Source organism: Electrona antarctica (genome assembly GCF_951216825.1).
Source record: "Electrona antarctica genome assembly, contig: scaffold_562, whole genome shotgun sequence".
Classification (NCBI taxonomy): domain Eukaryota; kingdom Metazoa; phylum Chordata; class Actinopteri; order Myctophiformes; family Myctophidae; genus Electrona; species Electrona antarctica.
The window spans coordinates 40,101-55,086 of NW_027637505.1; the positions used below are offsets into that span (position 1 = coordinate 40,101).

Sequence of the window (14,986 nt, forward strand, 5' to 3'; positions counted from 1 at the left end):
TCTTTATCTATGTAAAGTGTTTCTTATGTTGTCTACCTGAGTCTACACACATAAACTTGACTGATAAAGAAAGAGAGGTAATATGTGTCACTTCACTTACGGGGTAAGGCAGTGCATGTCAGCAGCGGAGCGGTGTGTTGAATGTGCAAAGAGTAGAAGGCAGGCACTACGTCCTCTGGGTGGAGGCTCAACAGTATGTGAGTGAGTAGGGTATAATACAGAAATTAATTGTGTAACAAATACATTTGAAGTGGTATGGTTTGTGCTTACAGATTGTGACTTTCACAATAACTCCGGGGAACCGTACACAATTGTGTACGTTGACAAAAAGAGCCGCACCAGAAAGGTTAGTATCTACTGTATATGAAGTATTTGGAACATGTAGAGTTTGAGCTCTGATATTAAACAAAACAATTACATTTTGGTTGTATGCTGACAGCATTTTAGAAGCTGGGAGTAATTATTTCATTTAATTTGTACTTTATTTTCCTGTTTTCCTTTTACCCAAGGGCAAGAAACAGTCCCTGGTCCATTGGGCCCCATGCCCCAAATGGTAACTTGAACTTTGTTTCTCTGATGTATTTGTTTTCCTGAAAGGGAAATTTCACCTTAATTAAGATTCTAAGCCTGTGATTTGACATAAAGTTATATATATATATTTTCTGGAAGAAGCATCTTACAAACTGACTCATTTTGATGGACAGGTTATTACAAATAGGTTATTACAAAGCAAGGCAGTTTTATTTGTATAGCACATTTTAACCAATTAATTCAACATGCTTTACACATGGATCAACAAGCAAAGGAAAAACAATTGTAAAATAAAAATAACATAACATTACAGATCAAAGAGAGGCAAAGAGAAAGGTTTTTAGTTGTGATTTAACAGACAAGTGGCAGCACACCTGCTGTTTTCTGGGTGTTTGTTCCAGATATGTGGTGTCTAAACACTAATGAATGCTTCCCCACGTTCAAGCAGACCTTTCCTAGCCTGGTAAACCATCCCGGTCACGTGAATTCAGACAGCGTCTGTCAATCACAGGGACCTGAGCGTCTTCTACGTTTTCACAGAAGACGCGTGAATTCACTGGAGCAGGATGGTTTACCATGCAGGCTGACCTGCATGGGCACCTGAGGTGTCTGGGTGATTCATGTACAAGATCAGAAATTTATTTTGTATTTCGTTTAATATACCAGCAGTATTTTGAAATCAATTATTTGACACAGGGTGTCAATTTAAGGATTAAACTCCTTGACAGCCATCGACCCCTTGGTGCTTTATTCGTTTTTTATATTGCATGTGCAGAAATTCACAACGGAGAATATTCTGTACTCTCCAAGCTCAAATTCTACCGGCTGAAGCAAACTACCATAGAGATAAATAGGCTGGCTGTCAAGGAGATGCGGAGTGATATACTACACTTTCTTGGTATTTCATAGGACTATCATCTGTTTTCATTTCAGCAATAAAACCTTCCCGCCCTCCTGGATCCTGACAAAAGATGTCCTCCTGAAGACCTGATATTTTATTTGATTTTTTGATTTTATATTTGTACAAATAAAGTATTTGTTTATAAATCACTGTTTCATCATTTGCTCAGTAGGGCTGTGTTGGCAAGGAACTCACCCTATACAATTAGCTGCAGGGGCCAAAGTATTGCACTTAACATCTTTACAGTTCCACTGCTCAGATTGTTAGATTTTCTTATTGAATTGGTAGGTATTTTGAAAATTGATAATGATTGAAACTTCAGAAAATGTGTGAAGACCATGCTATTTCTTCCTGTACCTTAACGTGTACTTAGTATGCAATACAACACGATGACAATACACAAAGCACATACATGAATCATTGTGTTATAGATCTGTTACTGTACAATAAGCCTACTAATGGTTAGCGAAAGCATGAACAAGGTGTGTAACAATAGCAACAGAAATAGGTATCAGAAGTTCTGTTTTGAAACGTTGCCTAGTCTGTTAGCCATTGAACAACTCGTCTCTCTCAGTGGGTGAAACACAGTACAGGAATAGGGTTATAATACATGTTCTATAACATGTTTATAACCCTATTCCTTACAATATAACCATATGCAGAGTTTATACTTATGCTAGTACAAAATGAGGGGCATATGTTTCAAAGCCTTCATGGTCAGAGGGCACTTAAAGTTTTAAGGGGTAGACCTAACAGTGATGGGCAAATGTGTGTCAGTATTCAATTTGAACAATAATAGACCTGTTTTACCCAGAATGTAGCCTATTACATCAACATAGTACATCACACCATTCCAGATCTCCTTAAATATCCCATTCTCATAATGTAGCTGTTTTGAAGCACTAAAGCAATGCCTGTACAGTTTGGTGCATACTTTCTAAAGTATTTAGGAAAAAAAACACAAAATGACATAATTATAGTTAATCCCATCCACATGCCATAGGCCTACATGAAGATGTATAGGCTATACATGACTGCGTGGTGGATCTGGTCTCCGAAAATATCACAGAATGAAAGGCCACCAAAATAGGTTAATGCAGTGCACCAGTACTACTGTACAACTTGACTGGTTTGATCACAATGGTACAGATGTCAATTCAGCTCAGATTCTGTGAACAGAGGTGAGCCGCATGGATAACTGCATGGATGGATAAATGTATAGCACCTTTCATGTCATGGAATGCAGGTCAAAGTGCTTTACTAGAGACACACAGATCCCCCATCACTATTCTTCATATATATTTCTCTACGACATTTCTACGCAAACTCTATAATTAGCCAACTAGGGGCCAATTAAGGCACTTCTGGTTGTCGGATTGAGATATAACCTACATATTCTGATTCAGCACCATTGGTTTAGTTGGGGTAGAAGGAGTTTTGGAGCAAAATGACTAAAATTCGACAAAATATGATTTTTTTAAACTTTCAAACAGCAATTTGACCCATTTCTAAGTCTTCTAGACAGTTAAAACTAACACCATTAGATTTCCCTTACTTGACATAGGGGGGGAAGTGTATTTAGAGGAATCCTTAAAAAATTGAGTCTCTACGACACTTCTAACTATCAAAGGTCACGCCCGTGACCCCTGTGCGGCGTCGAGCCCCTTTTAAGCTATGGTCGACAGGGAAAAAACAAATGTTCTAAAACAAAGGGTGTTTATCCATGTCTGAAGCACGGGGAATCCAATGGAATTGGTTTCAAGTCTCTACGACACTTCTAAATATTTTAGATATTTTTTTAGACACGTTTTTTGGACCCCACAAACACAATTTTTTTTTTTTTTTTACAAAAACTACTTAGTCTGACTCACTTTTTCACGCTGGATTTAATGGAATTGGTCCCGTGGAAAAATAAATTGTTGTTATTTTTCTAGCCTCTCTAAGGCCTCTAAGTCAAAATCCATTGGATATTAGAGGCCCATCTTTTAGTATGTTATATAGCTTGTCAGGACGAACAATCTGATATGTGTTTCTCCAAACACGGTCATGTGGTTCAGAAAACTAGGGTTAGACTTTGACGCGCGATAGCTCCTCCCACAAAGGTCGAAAATGGGCGTGCTTTACATCCACGCATAGCTATCAATCTGACGAACGCGCCAATATGTGTCTCCCCGCGCACGGACGTGTGGTTCTCAAAATTAGGATTAGCATTTCATCATTCAATACACTGTAAGGTTTATCATGTCTCTAAGGCTTGTGGATTACAGGTCAGAGTTGGACTCTTGCTACGGGTGTCGCACGAGAATGGCGGACCTATCGGAGCGTAGATCTTGGAGAGCTGTACGCGCCCATGTGAATTACTTGGCTGACGGACCTATTGTTCCCGAGCTATCGCGCGTTGAAAACGAACCCTAACGCTAGCCAATTAAGAGAACCGTAAGTCTGTGTGCTGGGAAACACCGTCGAAGGCCGGTGGGGGCAATTCCTGCTAGGACTGGCAGGTAGGGCACAGGGGTCGGCTTCAGGCAGCCAGTTAGGATCCGAAGAGCATTATTGATGACAGGGTCAACCTTCCTCACGTGTGGGGTGTACAGTACACTACAGAGGCTCTATACATCTACGGCATAGGCGACAACCTCAGTCCTCTTGGCATTCAGCCGGATGGTGTACAGTACAGGACTGTTCAGTACAGTGCTAAACTGAGGAATCCTTGTTGTTCCCTTCCTTACACTCCTCTACACCCAGCAGCACAATATTGTGGCCTTGCTATGCATCCCATCTGTAATACTTTATAAATATACCCCTAATGCATTCAATGCGTTCAATCCCCGGCCGGGTCATACCAAAGACCCAGTGCCTCCCTGCTTGGCACTCAGCATCAAGGGTTGGATTGGGGGTAAGTCCCTGTGACATACTAGTGTCATGTCCAGGGGGTGTACATCAAGCTGCCTCACGCTACAGAAACAGGAGATAGGCTCCTGCCCTATGGGCCTCATGGCTCATCAAGGCTACTTACTTATATTTATACTCATAATGCTTTATAACTATAATAAATAATTCTAAAGCATTTTATAATGACTTAAGATCATCACATATCATTATTATTACTGGTCACTCGCACTAAATTTCATTATTCATAGTTGTAATACATATTATAAACATTTATAAAGCTTTATAATCACTGTTATAATGCATATAGGGTGACTGCAGAGTTCAAAAGTTCATTACAATATCTATGACAACCTAGCATCCACAACATCCAACATCAAAATCATTATACAATTGCATATGGTAACTTGCAATGGGCCTCGATTTAGAAGAGAAGCAACAGTGCCCATGTACTTGTCTTACTTCAGTAGAGAGCAGTGGTCATCAAAGGTTCTTAATGGCCTTAAATTGTCACTTTAGAGATGTGCAGCCTATACACATGTACTGTATGTTGAGAGAGAAAACCATGCAATTTTTTCCAAGACATTCTGCATGCAGCAGCATCCACTCTTAAATCCCTAGACTGTTTATCGATTCGATTTATTACAGGTGATAGCTATGGTACTCACCATTGTATCTTATATACCAAGGTTGGATGGTCCTCCCTGACAGAGAGACGATAACTGCATTGGCACCTGTTCTTGTATAAAGTCATGCTTGGAGATTGTCCTAAATACATCATTTCTGAAATGGGACTGTGAACCCTATCACACCAGATCAAGAAATGTCCCCAAATTCAAGTACCGAAAGTTAACTCTGAACTTGGTAGATCTGCTTTTGGCCTCTGTGGCCCTAATACATGGAATCACCTGCAAACTACATTACAATTGACCACATTGGTACCCCTGGGTCGTTTTAAAACCTTGGTGAGCATACTAGCATACTATTACTCGACACTGAGAAAGATCACACCCGTGTGAAGTAAGTGGTGCAACTCCGTGTGGGGTGGGGGGAGTTCCAGACAAACAGGAACGCACCCAGGGTGAGGGTGACAGAGTTACCGTGTGGGGGTCTCTCTACTGTACCCACTACTGTACTGGCACACCTGAAATCACCATATATACAGTTAATATGTGCGTGTGTGTTTGTGCGCATGTTAGGTTGCGCACAGGTGGTGAAAAAAAACCCATGCTGTTTTCATGCTCAGACGCACCCAGGCAGGCAGGCACCCACACACACTCACTTAAGGAAGTGGTTTGCACCACTAATGAGTTAAATTACTGTAATCGAGAATAAAAAAAAACTTGAATGAATTAATGAATTTTATGGCCAAAAACAGACAACTCAGCTATGTTGCAAAACAAGGAGTTTTCAGTACAATAAAACATTGAGAACCCATTGGAGAAGAACGCTATTAAGAACATCTAAAGTTACATCAATATTAAAAATGCAGATTACAAAAACACAGAAAATAGATGGACATATGTATGTTACTGTTGTCGCAAAAATAGCCGATCTACAAGCTCAAAACGTGACATTGTGACGCGTTTTGAGCTTGTAGATCATCTATTTTTACTATATTTGAATTGAAATCCTGAAAAGTAAAAGCTAATACATTGGACATGAAGACAATGTATTACTAGTCATTAAGCTACTAATTTATAGATTGAAGTATTTAGTAGGATTTCAAAGTCAAGAAATTACAAATAGGTTATTAAAAAGCAAGGCAGTTTTATTTGTATAGCACATTTCAACAAGGGAATTCAACATGCTTTACACAGATCAACAAGCAAAGGTAGTACTATTGATGCTCCAAATGAGTCAAGGATGCATTTTTCCCTGTATAATAGGCCTACAAATAGCCATCTCCTTTTTAAAAAGGTAAATAAATGTAATAGCTCTACAATAATGAAATTACGACCGATATCCGAGCTACGATTAATCACAGGGTCATATTTGCCGATACAGATTCTGACTGATTCCGATAATATACAGAATACCACAATGGAAACAAGCCATGGCCCTATAGGGGCTTAGCCCAAAGCCTGTTAAGTATTCAATCAATAAATATACAGTGAGGACCTTTAGTCGTAGGCTCACCTTCCATCCGAGAATGAACACAGAGCAGTATACACTCTCCTTTCTGCCTGCTTATGGTCCTGTGTCTGAAGTCTATGGTCTTGTTGTGATTATGTCCAGTTGTGTCCAATGTGTTTTTCTGTTGTTTATTTTTTACATTTTACATTATGCTGCTGTTTGTATTGTAGAGAGATTTGTATTGTAGAGACAGGCCTAAACATTCTCCCCCTCCTCCCCCCACACAGGAACAGTTGACATAATAATGTCAAAACTGTAATAATTTTGGAAATATTAAAATTTGAAATTGACATTATGCTGAACGAATGCAACGGGAGCACGTCTGACCCAACACTGCAGCAAATCGCCAAAAACAGCAAGCATAAATGAAAACTGAACTGACATGTGTAGATCGGAGATCCATCTGCATCTATGAGGAAAAGGGGGTATATTCAAACGTGTTGAACGTTTTCGAAACCTTGCATGGTTTCCTCCGGCATCGGTGTATAAATGTGTGTGTGAATGTAATGCACCTTGGATAAAGGCGCTATATAAGTACCATTTTAAAAATGAGACAGCCAAAAAGTAAAATTACATTTACAACAGGTCTTTCTGGAAAAACCTTCAAACACCGCTTCATGTCATTGCGCTTGTGTGTAGTGTACACAGTCCGTTCAGCGCAGGACGTTCCTGAGCCGTGCGCACGTTAGGGGTGCCCCCAGTCAAACAATACCGTGAAAAAAAGCAAATAAAATAATCCACTCCAAAAGGAGAAAAAAAGCAAATAAAATAATCCACTGGTCAACCTTGTATACATCCCAGGCAATATGTAGTCTCATATCGCAGTGTCCTCCTCGTCGTCGTCATCGTCCGAGCTTTCTGGTTGACACTCTCTTTCCTCCTCCATCTCTGCCTCCTGTTCTTCCAACAGTTGGAGACTTGGCCCCAGAATGGCCTTGTAGGCTCTCCCTGCAATCTGCTGCTTGAGTTTAAGGTCCTCCAATCTTCTCTTGAGCAGACAGATTAGGCCCCTCGAACCCTCCTCGGTCAATACATTTGGAAAAGCTAGAATATATACACAAGAACATTAATGGAATTCAATTCAAACCACACATGTTAAAATGAACGGTAACGAAAAACATGTCTCTCACTTGGACAATTTCATAAAAAGACAGATGGAGTTGTACTTACTTCCCGTCTGTGACAAGACAGTTCCCATCTGTGTTTGCACTTTTGCTACAGAGTCCTTTAAGAAGGCACAGTGTTGCATCATCTCCTTTACCAGAATCTGCTTTTCCTCTGCCAGTCGTGACAGAAGCATCACCTGGTCAAAAAGCTGTTTCTTACAGAGGATGTTGACACCATCTGTGATGATATGAAAACATTGAATTATTAATTATAAATAAATACAAAAAGTCATCTCAAACGAGCTCACAAAGTCTAATAGAGATACCGGTATTATAATAAACACCTGTGTTCTGTTCCTGCCATGGCCATATCATGCTCTCCACAGCTTTGTTGGACAGTTTCTGCACAACAGTGCTTATATCCACAGGGGTTGCATCAGGTTGTTGGTTGTACCTATAATGTAAAATATTAATACCAGGCAGGGTGAAGTGTTGAGAATGAAGATTAAGCCAGAACAGCATACAGATCAACAAGCCTCCTGGCCTGTTCCCCAAACCCAATCTAATGTGCTATACTGTAAATACCTGGTCATAAAAGGATATATTCTAAAGATGAGACAAATACACTTCGCTGACAGAGTGATAGTAAGCATGGAGGACCACTGTGGTCTAGTCAGCAAGCTCTCTCACCAATGTGCCATTTCAGACTGGACTATTGAATGGAAGGCAGAGAAATACACCAATATATTTGGCAATCGATTTAGGATTCGAAAATATCTATTACATACCTCTGGACATCATCCAACAAGCGTTTCTTCTCCTGGCCAATCTTCTGGGTGATTTTCTGACGCCTTTTGTTGCGATCTGCAAAATAGTATTACAAAAAGCTGTGATTTGGGCTCTGTCCAGTAAATGAGTGAAATGTATTATGTATAGTTATAGTTTTACAGGCAATGTAAGTTTTGCCCTCTTGATTAATTGGTTTGCAATTTAATTGCTGTGTAACGAACAAAACTGACATACTGCAAGAGCCAGCAAAATAATTTCACAATACATACCATTCTGTCTGTAGAGGTAGTGTTTCTTCTGACAGATGCTCACAAAAAGCGAGTCAATGGAGAGCTGCAAACAATGCATCTCTGATGACACAGAACTGGCTGCTGCACTTCCTAAGAAACAAAAAAGTGTTCACACAAGTTCTAAAAATGTACTCATTGTCAGCCGTCAGATTGATTCTTCCCCACACACATTGATGCGTGTTGTCCATGTGAGGACATTGTTCTTACCGGTACTGGCCCACTGCTTCACATCAATGACCCACTGTTGCAGCATGTCATCTGTGCACTTAAACTGTTCCTGCAGCTTCCCGAGTCCCTCCGTTACCTCCAAAGTCTTCTCGACAGTCTGCAAAATTGCAATACAGAACACTGTAATTTACAAATGTGTTCATGAAATAGCATTTGAAGTTGAATCATGATCAGAGTTACACATTACGTTTTTTTAACAAAAGAACATACCTTTTTGTATCTGGAAGACAAAGCGGAGTGTAGGCCAATGGCTTTACGGAGATTCCACCCCATGGCATGGACCGCAAGCATGTCAGTTCTTACTGTAACACAAATCCAAATAAGATTGTTGAAAATGTTTAGTGTACCTTTGCAGGCTAAAAGTAGCAGGGGGTTAAATAAGCTTACAAACCTGACTTCATCATATACTTGGTGGTCAGGGCACATCTGGACAGGAAACTGTTGACCTGCTCAACCTCTTCACCGAGAGTGGTCCCAACTCCCTCCTGGTTCCTCGCATTCCACTGGATCTATAGGAAGTATGAACAGTGTGGCCAGACGCATGGTCAATATTGATGCATAGCCATAGGTTACTATGGTTATATAGTTTGGGTCAGTTCAGACCATTGTTCTGTGGCTAACATTGCCATGCATTGTGACAATCTAATTTACATCATCAAGCAGTATGACGCATCACCTCGCATTTTGTAGTGTGTGCTTTAGCATGCATGACAGACAAGCACGGTTTCATGCTCAGAAGGGGTTGAAGATGGGCCAGGTTCTCCGACACCTTCGCCAGGTAAGGTACGTATCTGCAGGTCACATCCATGGCCAAGAATGTGGCACTCTTGTACTCTTGCTGGAGAAACATCGGGTAGGCAAAGATTTCTCCTCTGTACATATTCAGACCTTTGGAGGGGAGGGGTGATTAGGAGCATATTATTGTGCTTTAGATAATCATGATATCTTTTTGTATGTTCAATTTATCATCAATACTAATACTAACCTCTAAGAAGGAATCCGTGCCTACAAACGGCAACTTCAATGCCTTCTTCGTCCAACCTGTTGGCCTGCTTGGACGTCTCCCTAGCAGCTCTCCAGTGCGAATTCCCACACGTCGCTTTTCCCGCAGTCTACCAAAGCACATAGTTAGAATATACAGTATTAATAGTTAGACAATAGATAGCAGGGCTCAATACTGAAACATACAGTCAAGACTTTTTTTTGGCTGAGCCATGTTTCACTTGTTTAAAACTTACACTTGTTACAACTCCTCTGACCTCCTCAACAAAAGTTGACACCTCAGAGTCTTTTGCCAAGAACAAGCCATCAAAGAACCCTGGCTCTTCACTCCTACATACACACATTTTCAAAACAAGGTCACAAAGTAACAGTTATTACATTCAACAGCTGAAGTGTCATCTTAAATAAATAAAAAACATTACGATAGTGTTTATAGGAAAGACAAACTAACTGTTTTTTTTGCTGGAACCTGTACAGTTTTCTGTTGCCATCAACTGAAACAGCCAGCATGTCCGGGGTGCAAGCAGGACAGACAAAGCGTTGTTCATCTCCGTGAAGCTGGTTCTCAACAGACTTGCAGTACATATACTGCAGAAAGCTTGTCTGAAAAGAACCTGCATTCACTTTGCCAGTCTGAAAAGATATAATAATTAATATGACTGCTACATAAATAAAATTAAATAAACTGGCTTAACGACATGACAAACTAATTACTCACTCTTCCAAACTGCTTTGTCCTCTGGTCCAACATGGTTGTGAAGGCTTGTCTAGACAACGCTGGAGCTGATGTCTTCATTGCCTCAAAGGAGTGGAAGACATCCTGGTGGAACAGTGTCTGGGCTTGCATGGTTCCAGGCCAGTAGCCACTTCTGACAAAGTCCCTGACCTCCGGAGACCACTGCTTAGAGCACTGTTTGCACGACAGCACTGGGAGGCGAAGATCATAGCGGCCTGAGAGTAAATGAGACATAGCAAGGAACTTAAGTAATGTCTATTAAACACATACGGTGTGTGCATCTACATAGATGAAGACTTAAATTCCTACCATTTATGGAAACCAGTATGATGGCTCTACCAGCTGAGACTGAAACATCAAACGTGTCACAGGTGCATATCTTTCCAGGATATGCTGTTGGCAGCAAACAATCTGAAGGGGCAAAGGACAATCAGGATGAAATGTTTGGGTTGTGTGAAGGTACTGGGATAACAGGTTATAATGAGCCAATGTTGTCTGTTAATTGAAAAAGAGACCTTGTTCACAGATGATGTATTTCCCATCACTGAGATTCACCGACTCTGTTGGGGGAATGTATTTATAATAACCACACATGGTGGTTTGCCTATTGTGCAGAGTGTGACGTTCATGTACCAAACGATCACACTCTGCACAAAACGACTCTGAAGGCATACATTCCCCACAACGGATGACAGCTTCTCTCAAGTGACAGTGTTGACACGTCCTCTCCACGATGTTCTCCGCTGACAACACGTTGTCCACATTGTGGTCTCTTGCCTGTTGCCAGCCTAGTTGGACATCTTTCTGCCTTTGACTCCAAGTGTGAGACTGTGTTGGCTGCTCTACACAATCATACGCAGTGTCCTGAAGAAGCTCTTCGAGCATCTGCCTATTCAAATCTTCAGGGAGAGAAACACAAGAAAAATAAAACATCACTGCCATAGTCTTCTTTGAGGAATTTATTTTAAGTACATTTATACTTACCAGGTTCTTGGTAACCGAGCCATGGTGTTGACACAGATGGTGTAGTGGACGTAGATGGTGTAGTGGATGTACCAACTGGAGAAACAGCAACCACATTAGACCAAATATGTTCAAACTCTTTGCCAGCATAAATCAAAACAATAACAGACACTATCAAATGATTACCCTATACATACTCCAACCACTTCAATCCATCAAAATCACTCTCCATAGATGGAGACTAACCATAAGATGAAGCCTTTCTCCTGCGTTTGCTGGTTTTTACACGAATCCCATCAGCATCCCTCATCGACCAGCTAACTTCAGGCTTCTGAGTTGTCGCTGTAGCTTGGCTGGTAGCTTGGCCTTTAGCTCTCTATACGGAGATGTCATGAAATGTAGAGAAATGGGCATCAACTAACTGGAGTTAAAATTATTTCACATGCATGTACAACGAGAATGTACTTACCTCCGTCTCAACAAACGCATCCGCAACCTCAGCAAGCGCTTCCAGTCTCTCCTTGGCGGACAATGGCTCGCTCTTTCTGTGTGTCGACATTTTACTGAAACAAAAATATTGGGAACAGTCAGCAACCAAACAGATATAAATACACAGACAAAACATGTGAAATTTCTCTCGTTTGTTTTGTCCACTCCCTATGGAGCATTTATGGATATGGGCCTTAACAGGACCTTATTACCTACAAATGTCTGTACAGGGACCTAAATTGATAGCAGTCAGGAGGATGAGGCTAGTCATCGAGACAGAACTCCCTGGAAAAAAGCTTGTGCTGTGGTAACCAACACAAAGCTGGCATCAATCAGTAGGACATCACATTCTCAGAAGTTGAAGCCGTTTTAAAGGACCCACTTTTAGGCCAGTGCAACAGAGCATGCTTGCACTGGCCTTCCTTTTAGTCCCCTTCAGCCTATCCCAGTGTTGATTGTCAATTTAGTATAGGCCCTACCTGTGTGTGCCATCTGTTATCCCTGTGTCTATTTAAACCCCGCATTTGCATTGTATTCTTGTTGGTTTCTAGCTCCCTGGTGAGTGAGTCTGTCCTGTATTCGGAAAGTCCTGTTATTTACCCGTTTTCCCATTTATGGAAGTTCCTGTGTTTTGTTAAGACATCCTTCTAAGTTTACTTGTTCTGCCTGCTGTCGCTTTTGGGTCCAACATACTCATTCGTAACAGATAAAGCCCTTTGAATGAAGGTGTGTGTGTGCGTGTGCGTGCGTTTTCCATATTTCTCCTTACCTTAATTCTCTTCCCTTCCCTTCCCTTCCCTTCCCTTCCCTTCCCTTCCCTTCTCTTCTCTTCTCTTCTCTTCTCCTCCTCCTCCTCTTCTTTTCTTCTCTTCTCTTCTCTTCTCTTCTCTTCTCTTCTCTTCTCTTCTGTGAAAATGAACGGTAGATATATTGGGAACAGTCAGTATAAATACACAGACAAAACATGTGAAATTTCTCTCGTTTGTTTTGTCCACTCCCTATGGAGCATTTATGGATATGGGCCTTAACAGGACCTTATTACCTACACATGTCTGTACAGGGACCTAAATTGATAGCAGTCAGGAGGATGAGGCTAGTCATCGAGACAGAACTCCCTGGAAAAAAGCTTGTGCTGTGGTAACCAACACAAAGCTGGCATCAATCAGTAGGACATCCCAGACTTACCTCTGGAATCTGGACGTAGACAGATGCTGGTGTGGGAAGCACTAAGGAGATGGTCAGATGTCTGGAGAATTAGGATGACTGGAGACTCCAATGACGGGCTTGTCTGGAAAGAAGACACACAGACACAGAATTACCATACATAACTACTACACCATACTGTATTCCTAACTACTCCAGCACGTAAATGCAGAGCTAACCATGCTCATGAACACAGCAGAAAACAGCTTTTACCATGTATTTTTCTACCTCTATTGCCAACTTTATTCTATTGTATTTGTTTTAATACAATGACTCTTTAGATTTACCATAAGCAATGTCAACATACGGTAATACACCACATGCATAGAAACCGTAATCGAGGATCATAGCCTATAGGTAAACCAAGAACGTATCAGTACAAAGGTTGAATATAGATAATAATAAAAGTACATTGAAACTATAACCCGGGGCCTATAAATCCTATAGAGCCATAAGAGCCATGGCCTAATACGCAAGCAGCACCGTATAGCCTACACTATTGATTGATTGAAATATATATTAACAGTTTGCAGAATTACAGTACATTTCGAGCACAAACTCAATACAAAGACTGTTAACTGTGAGTGGACGACCCAATTAAGCATTACACTTGTTTACAAGAGGGTTCATCAAAACATTTAGAGACGTACAAATAGACACTTCTATATAGTCAAAGAACAGAACAGGAATTCATCATAAGGGAGGTAAAAATGCTAACAACAACAATAGCATGCTAACGAGCTCTGTAAATAGTAGTTAGTAGCTAGCTTAGCCTAATATTTAGACTCCCGTAGACGCATTCATCGATTCTGCTTGAAAACGAATATATTTAGAATACGAGTCTAAATCTTAGGCTAGCTAGCTACTAACTACTATTTACAGAGATCGTTAGCATGCTATTGTTGTTGTTAGCATTGCCTTTAACTATGGACCACTGCTAGCAGCTAACATGCTACTAACACTGAAAAAACATTTATACAGTTGTGATTTATAGCAACAAATCTTACCTTGGCTCGAATATTCACCTGTACAATAAACAGACTGGCTGGTAGTGGGTACTATAGGCTGTGGCTAGGCTAAGTAAGCAAAGTCTGAGGACAACCATTCACGACAACAAAAACAACGCAATGAATGTTATTATGCAAAAACATTAGGATTAGCCTGGCAGCAAAAACACTTCCGGTTCCGGTTCCGGTAAACATTTTTCTTTTAAATAAATACAATCCAGAGTGATTTACAGTAAGCAAGAACAACACCTGGTACATCTAATACATAGAAATGGTCATCAAACATCATCAGTAGCGATTAAAATATGATTTTATTGAGTATTGTTTAAAATATCGCAAACGTACGAGTCCAAATAGGTGATTATGCACGGGACCAGGGCACTTCCGGTCAAAAATAATATCAAAAAGAATTATTCTTATTAATGAATATAATAATAACACTCCATAGCGATTTGCAGTAAGCAAGAACAACACCTGGGACATCAAATACATAGAAATAGTCATCAATAAATCATCAGTAGCGAGATTTGATATTGTTTAATATCGCAAACGAATCGACACGAGCAACGTATAGAAGTGAACGGGGAGGAAATCTAGTAGATATACACGGATTGTCCTCGTGACGTCACCGACGAGAAACGTATAGAAGTGAACGGGGAGGAAATCAAGTAAATATACACGGAATGTCGGGGAATCTAGTGTCATATGCACGCATT

The 14,986-nt window shown here is 40.6% G+C and overlaps 1 protein-coding gene and 2 long non-coding RNA genes across 3 annotated transcripts; 1 reads left to right on the forward strand and 2 right to left on the reverse strand.

Annotated features, from left to right (window-relative positions):
- The first annotated feature begins 271 nt into the window (after nucleotides 1-271).
- On the forward strand, nucleotides 272-1,519 carry LOC306918884. The gene is made up of 3 exons (XR_013789426.1): nucleotides 272-346; nucleotides 510-553; nucleotides 1,465-1,519. It is a non-coding gene; the product is annotated as an uncharacterized lncRNA (long non-coding RNA).
- Nucleotides 1,520-7,112: 5,593 nt separating this feature from the next.
- LOC306918886 (uncharacterized protein) lies at nucleotides 7,113-11,493 on the reverse strand (the record flags this gene model as incomplete). Its single annotated transcript, XM_079531733.1, has 15 exons — nucleotides 7,113-7,501; nucleotides 7,628-7,801; nucleotides 7,908-8,017; nucleotides 8,352-8,427; nucleotides 8,622-8,732; nucleotides 8,850-8,967; nucleotides 9,081-9,172; nucleotides 9,262-9,379; nucleotides 9,547-9,758; nucleotides 9,856-9,982; nucleotides 10,109-10,202; nucleotides 10,324-10,505; nucleotides 10,591-10,823; nucleotides 10,918-11,019; nucleotides 11,124-11,493. 15 exons carry the CDS (start codon nucleotides 11,491-11,493, stop codon nucleotides 7,272-7,274), a joined length of 2,349 nt encoding a protein of 782 aa, XP_079387859.1. The 3' UTR covers nucleotides 7,113-7,271.
- Nucleotides 11,494-11,592: 99 nt separating this feature from the next.
- On the reverse strand, nucleotides 11,593-12,104 carry LOC306918885. The gene is made up of 3 exons (XR_013789427.1): nucleotides 12,041-12,104; nucleotides 11,818-11,947; nucleotides 11,593-11,667 (listed from the first exon to the last, which is right to left on the reverse strand). It is a non-coding gene; the product is annotated as an uncharacterized lncRNA (long non-coding RNA).
- Between the last annotated feature and the right edge of the window lie 2,882 nt (nucleotides 12,105-14,986).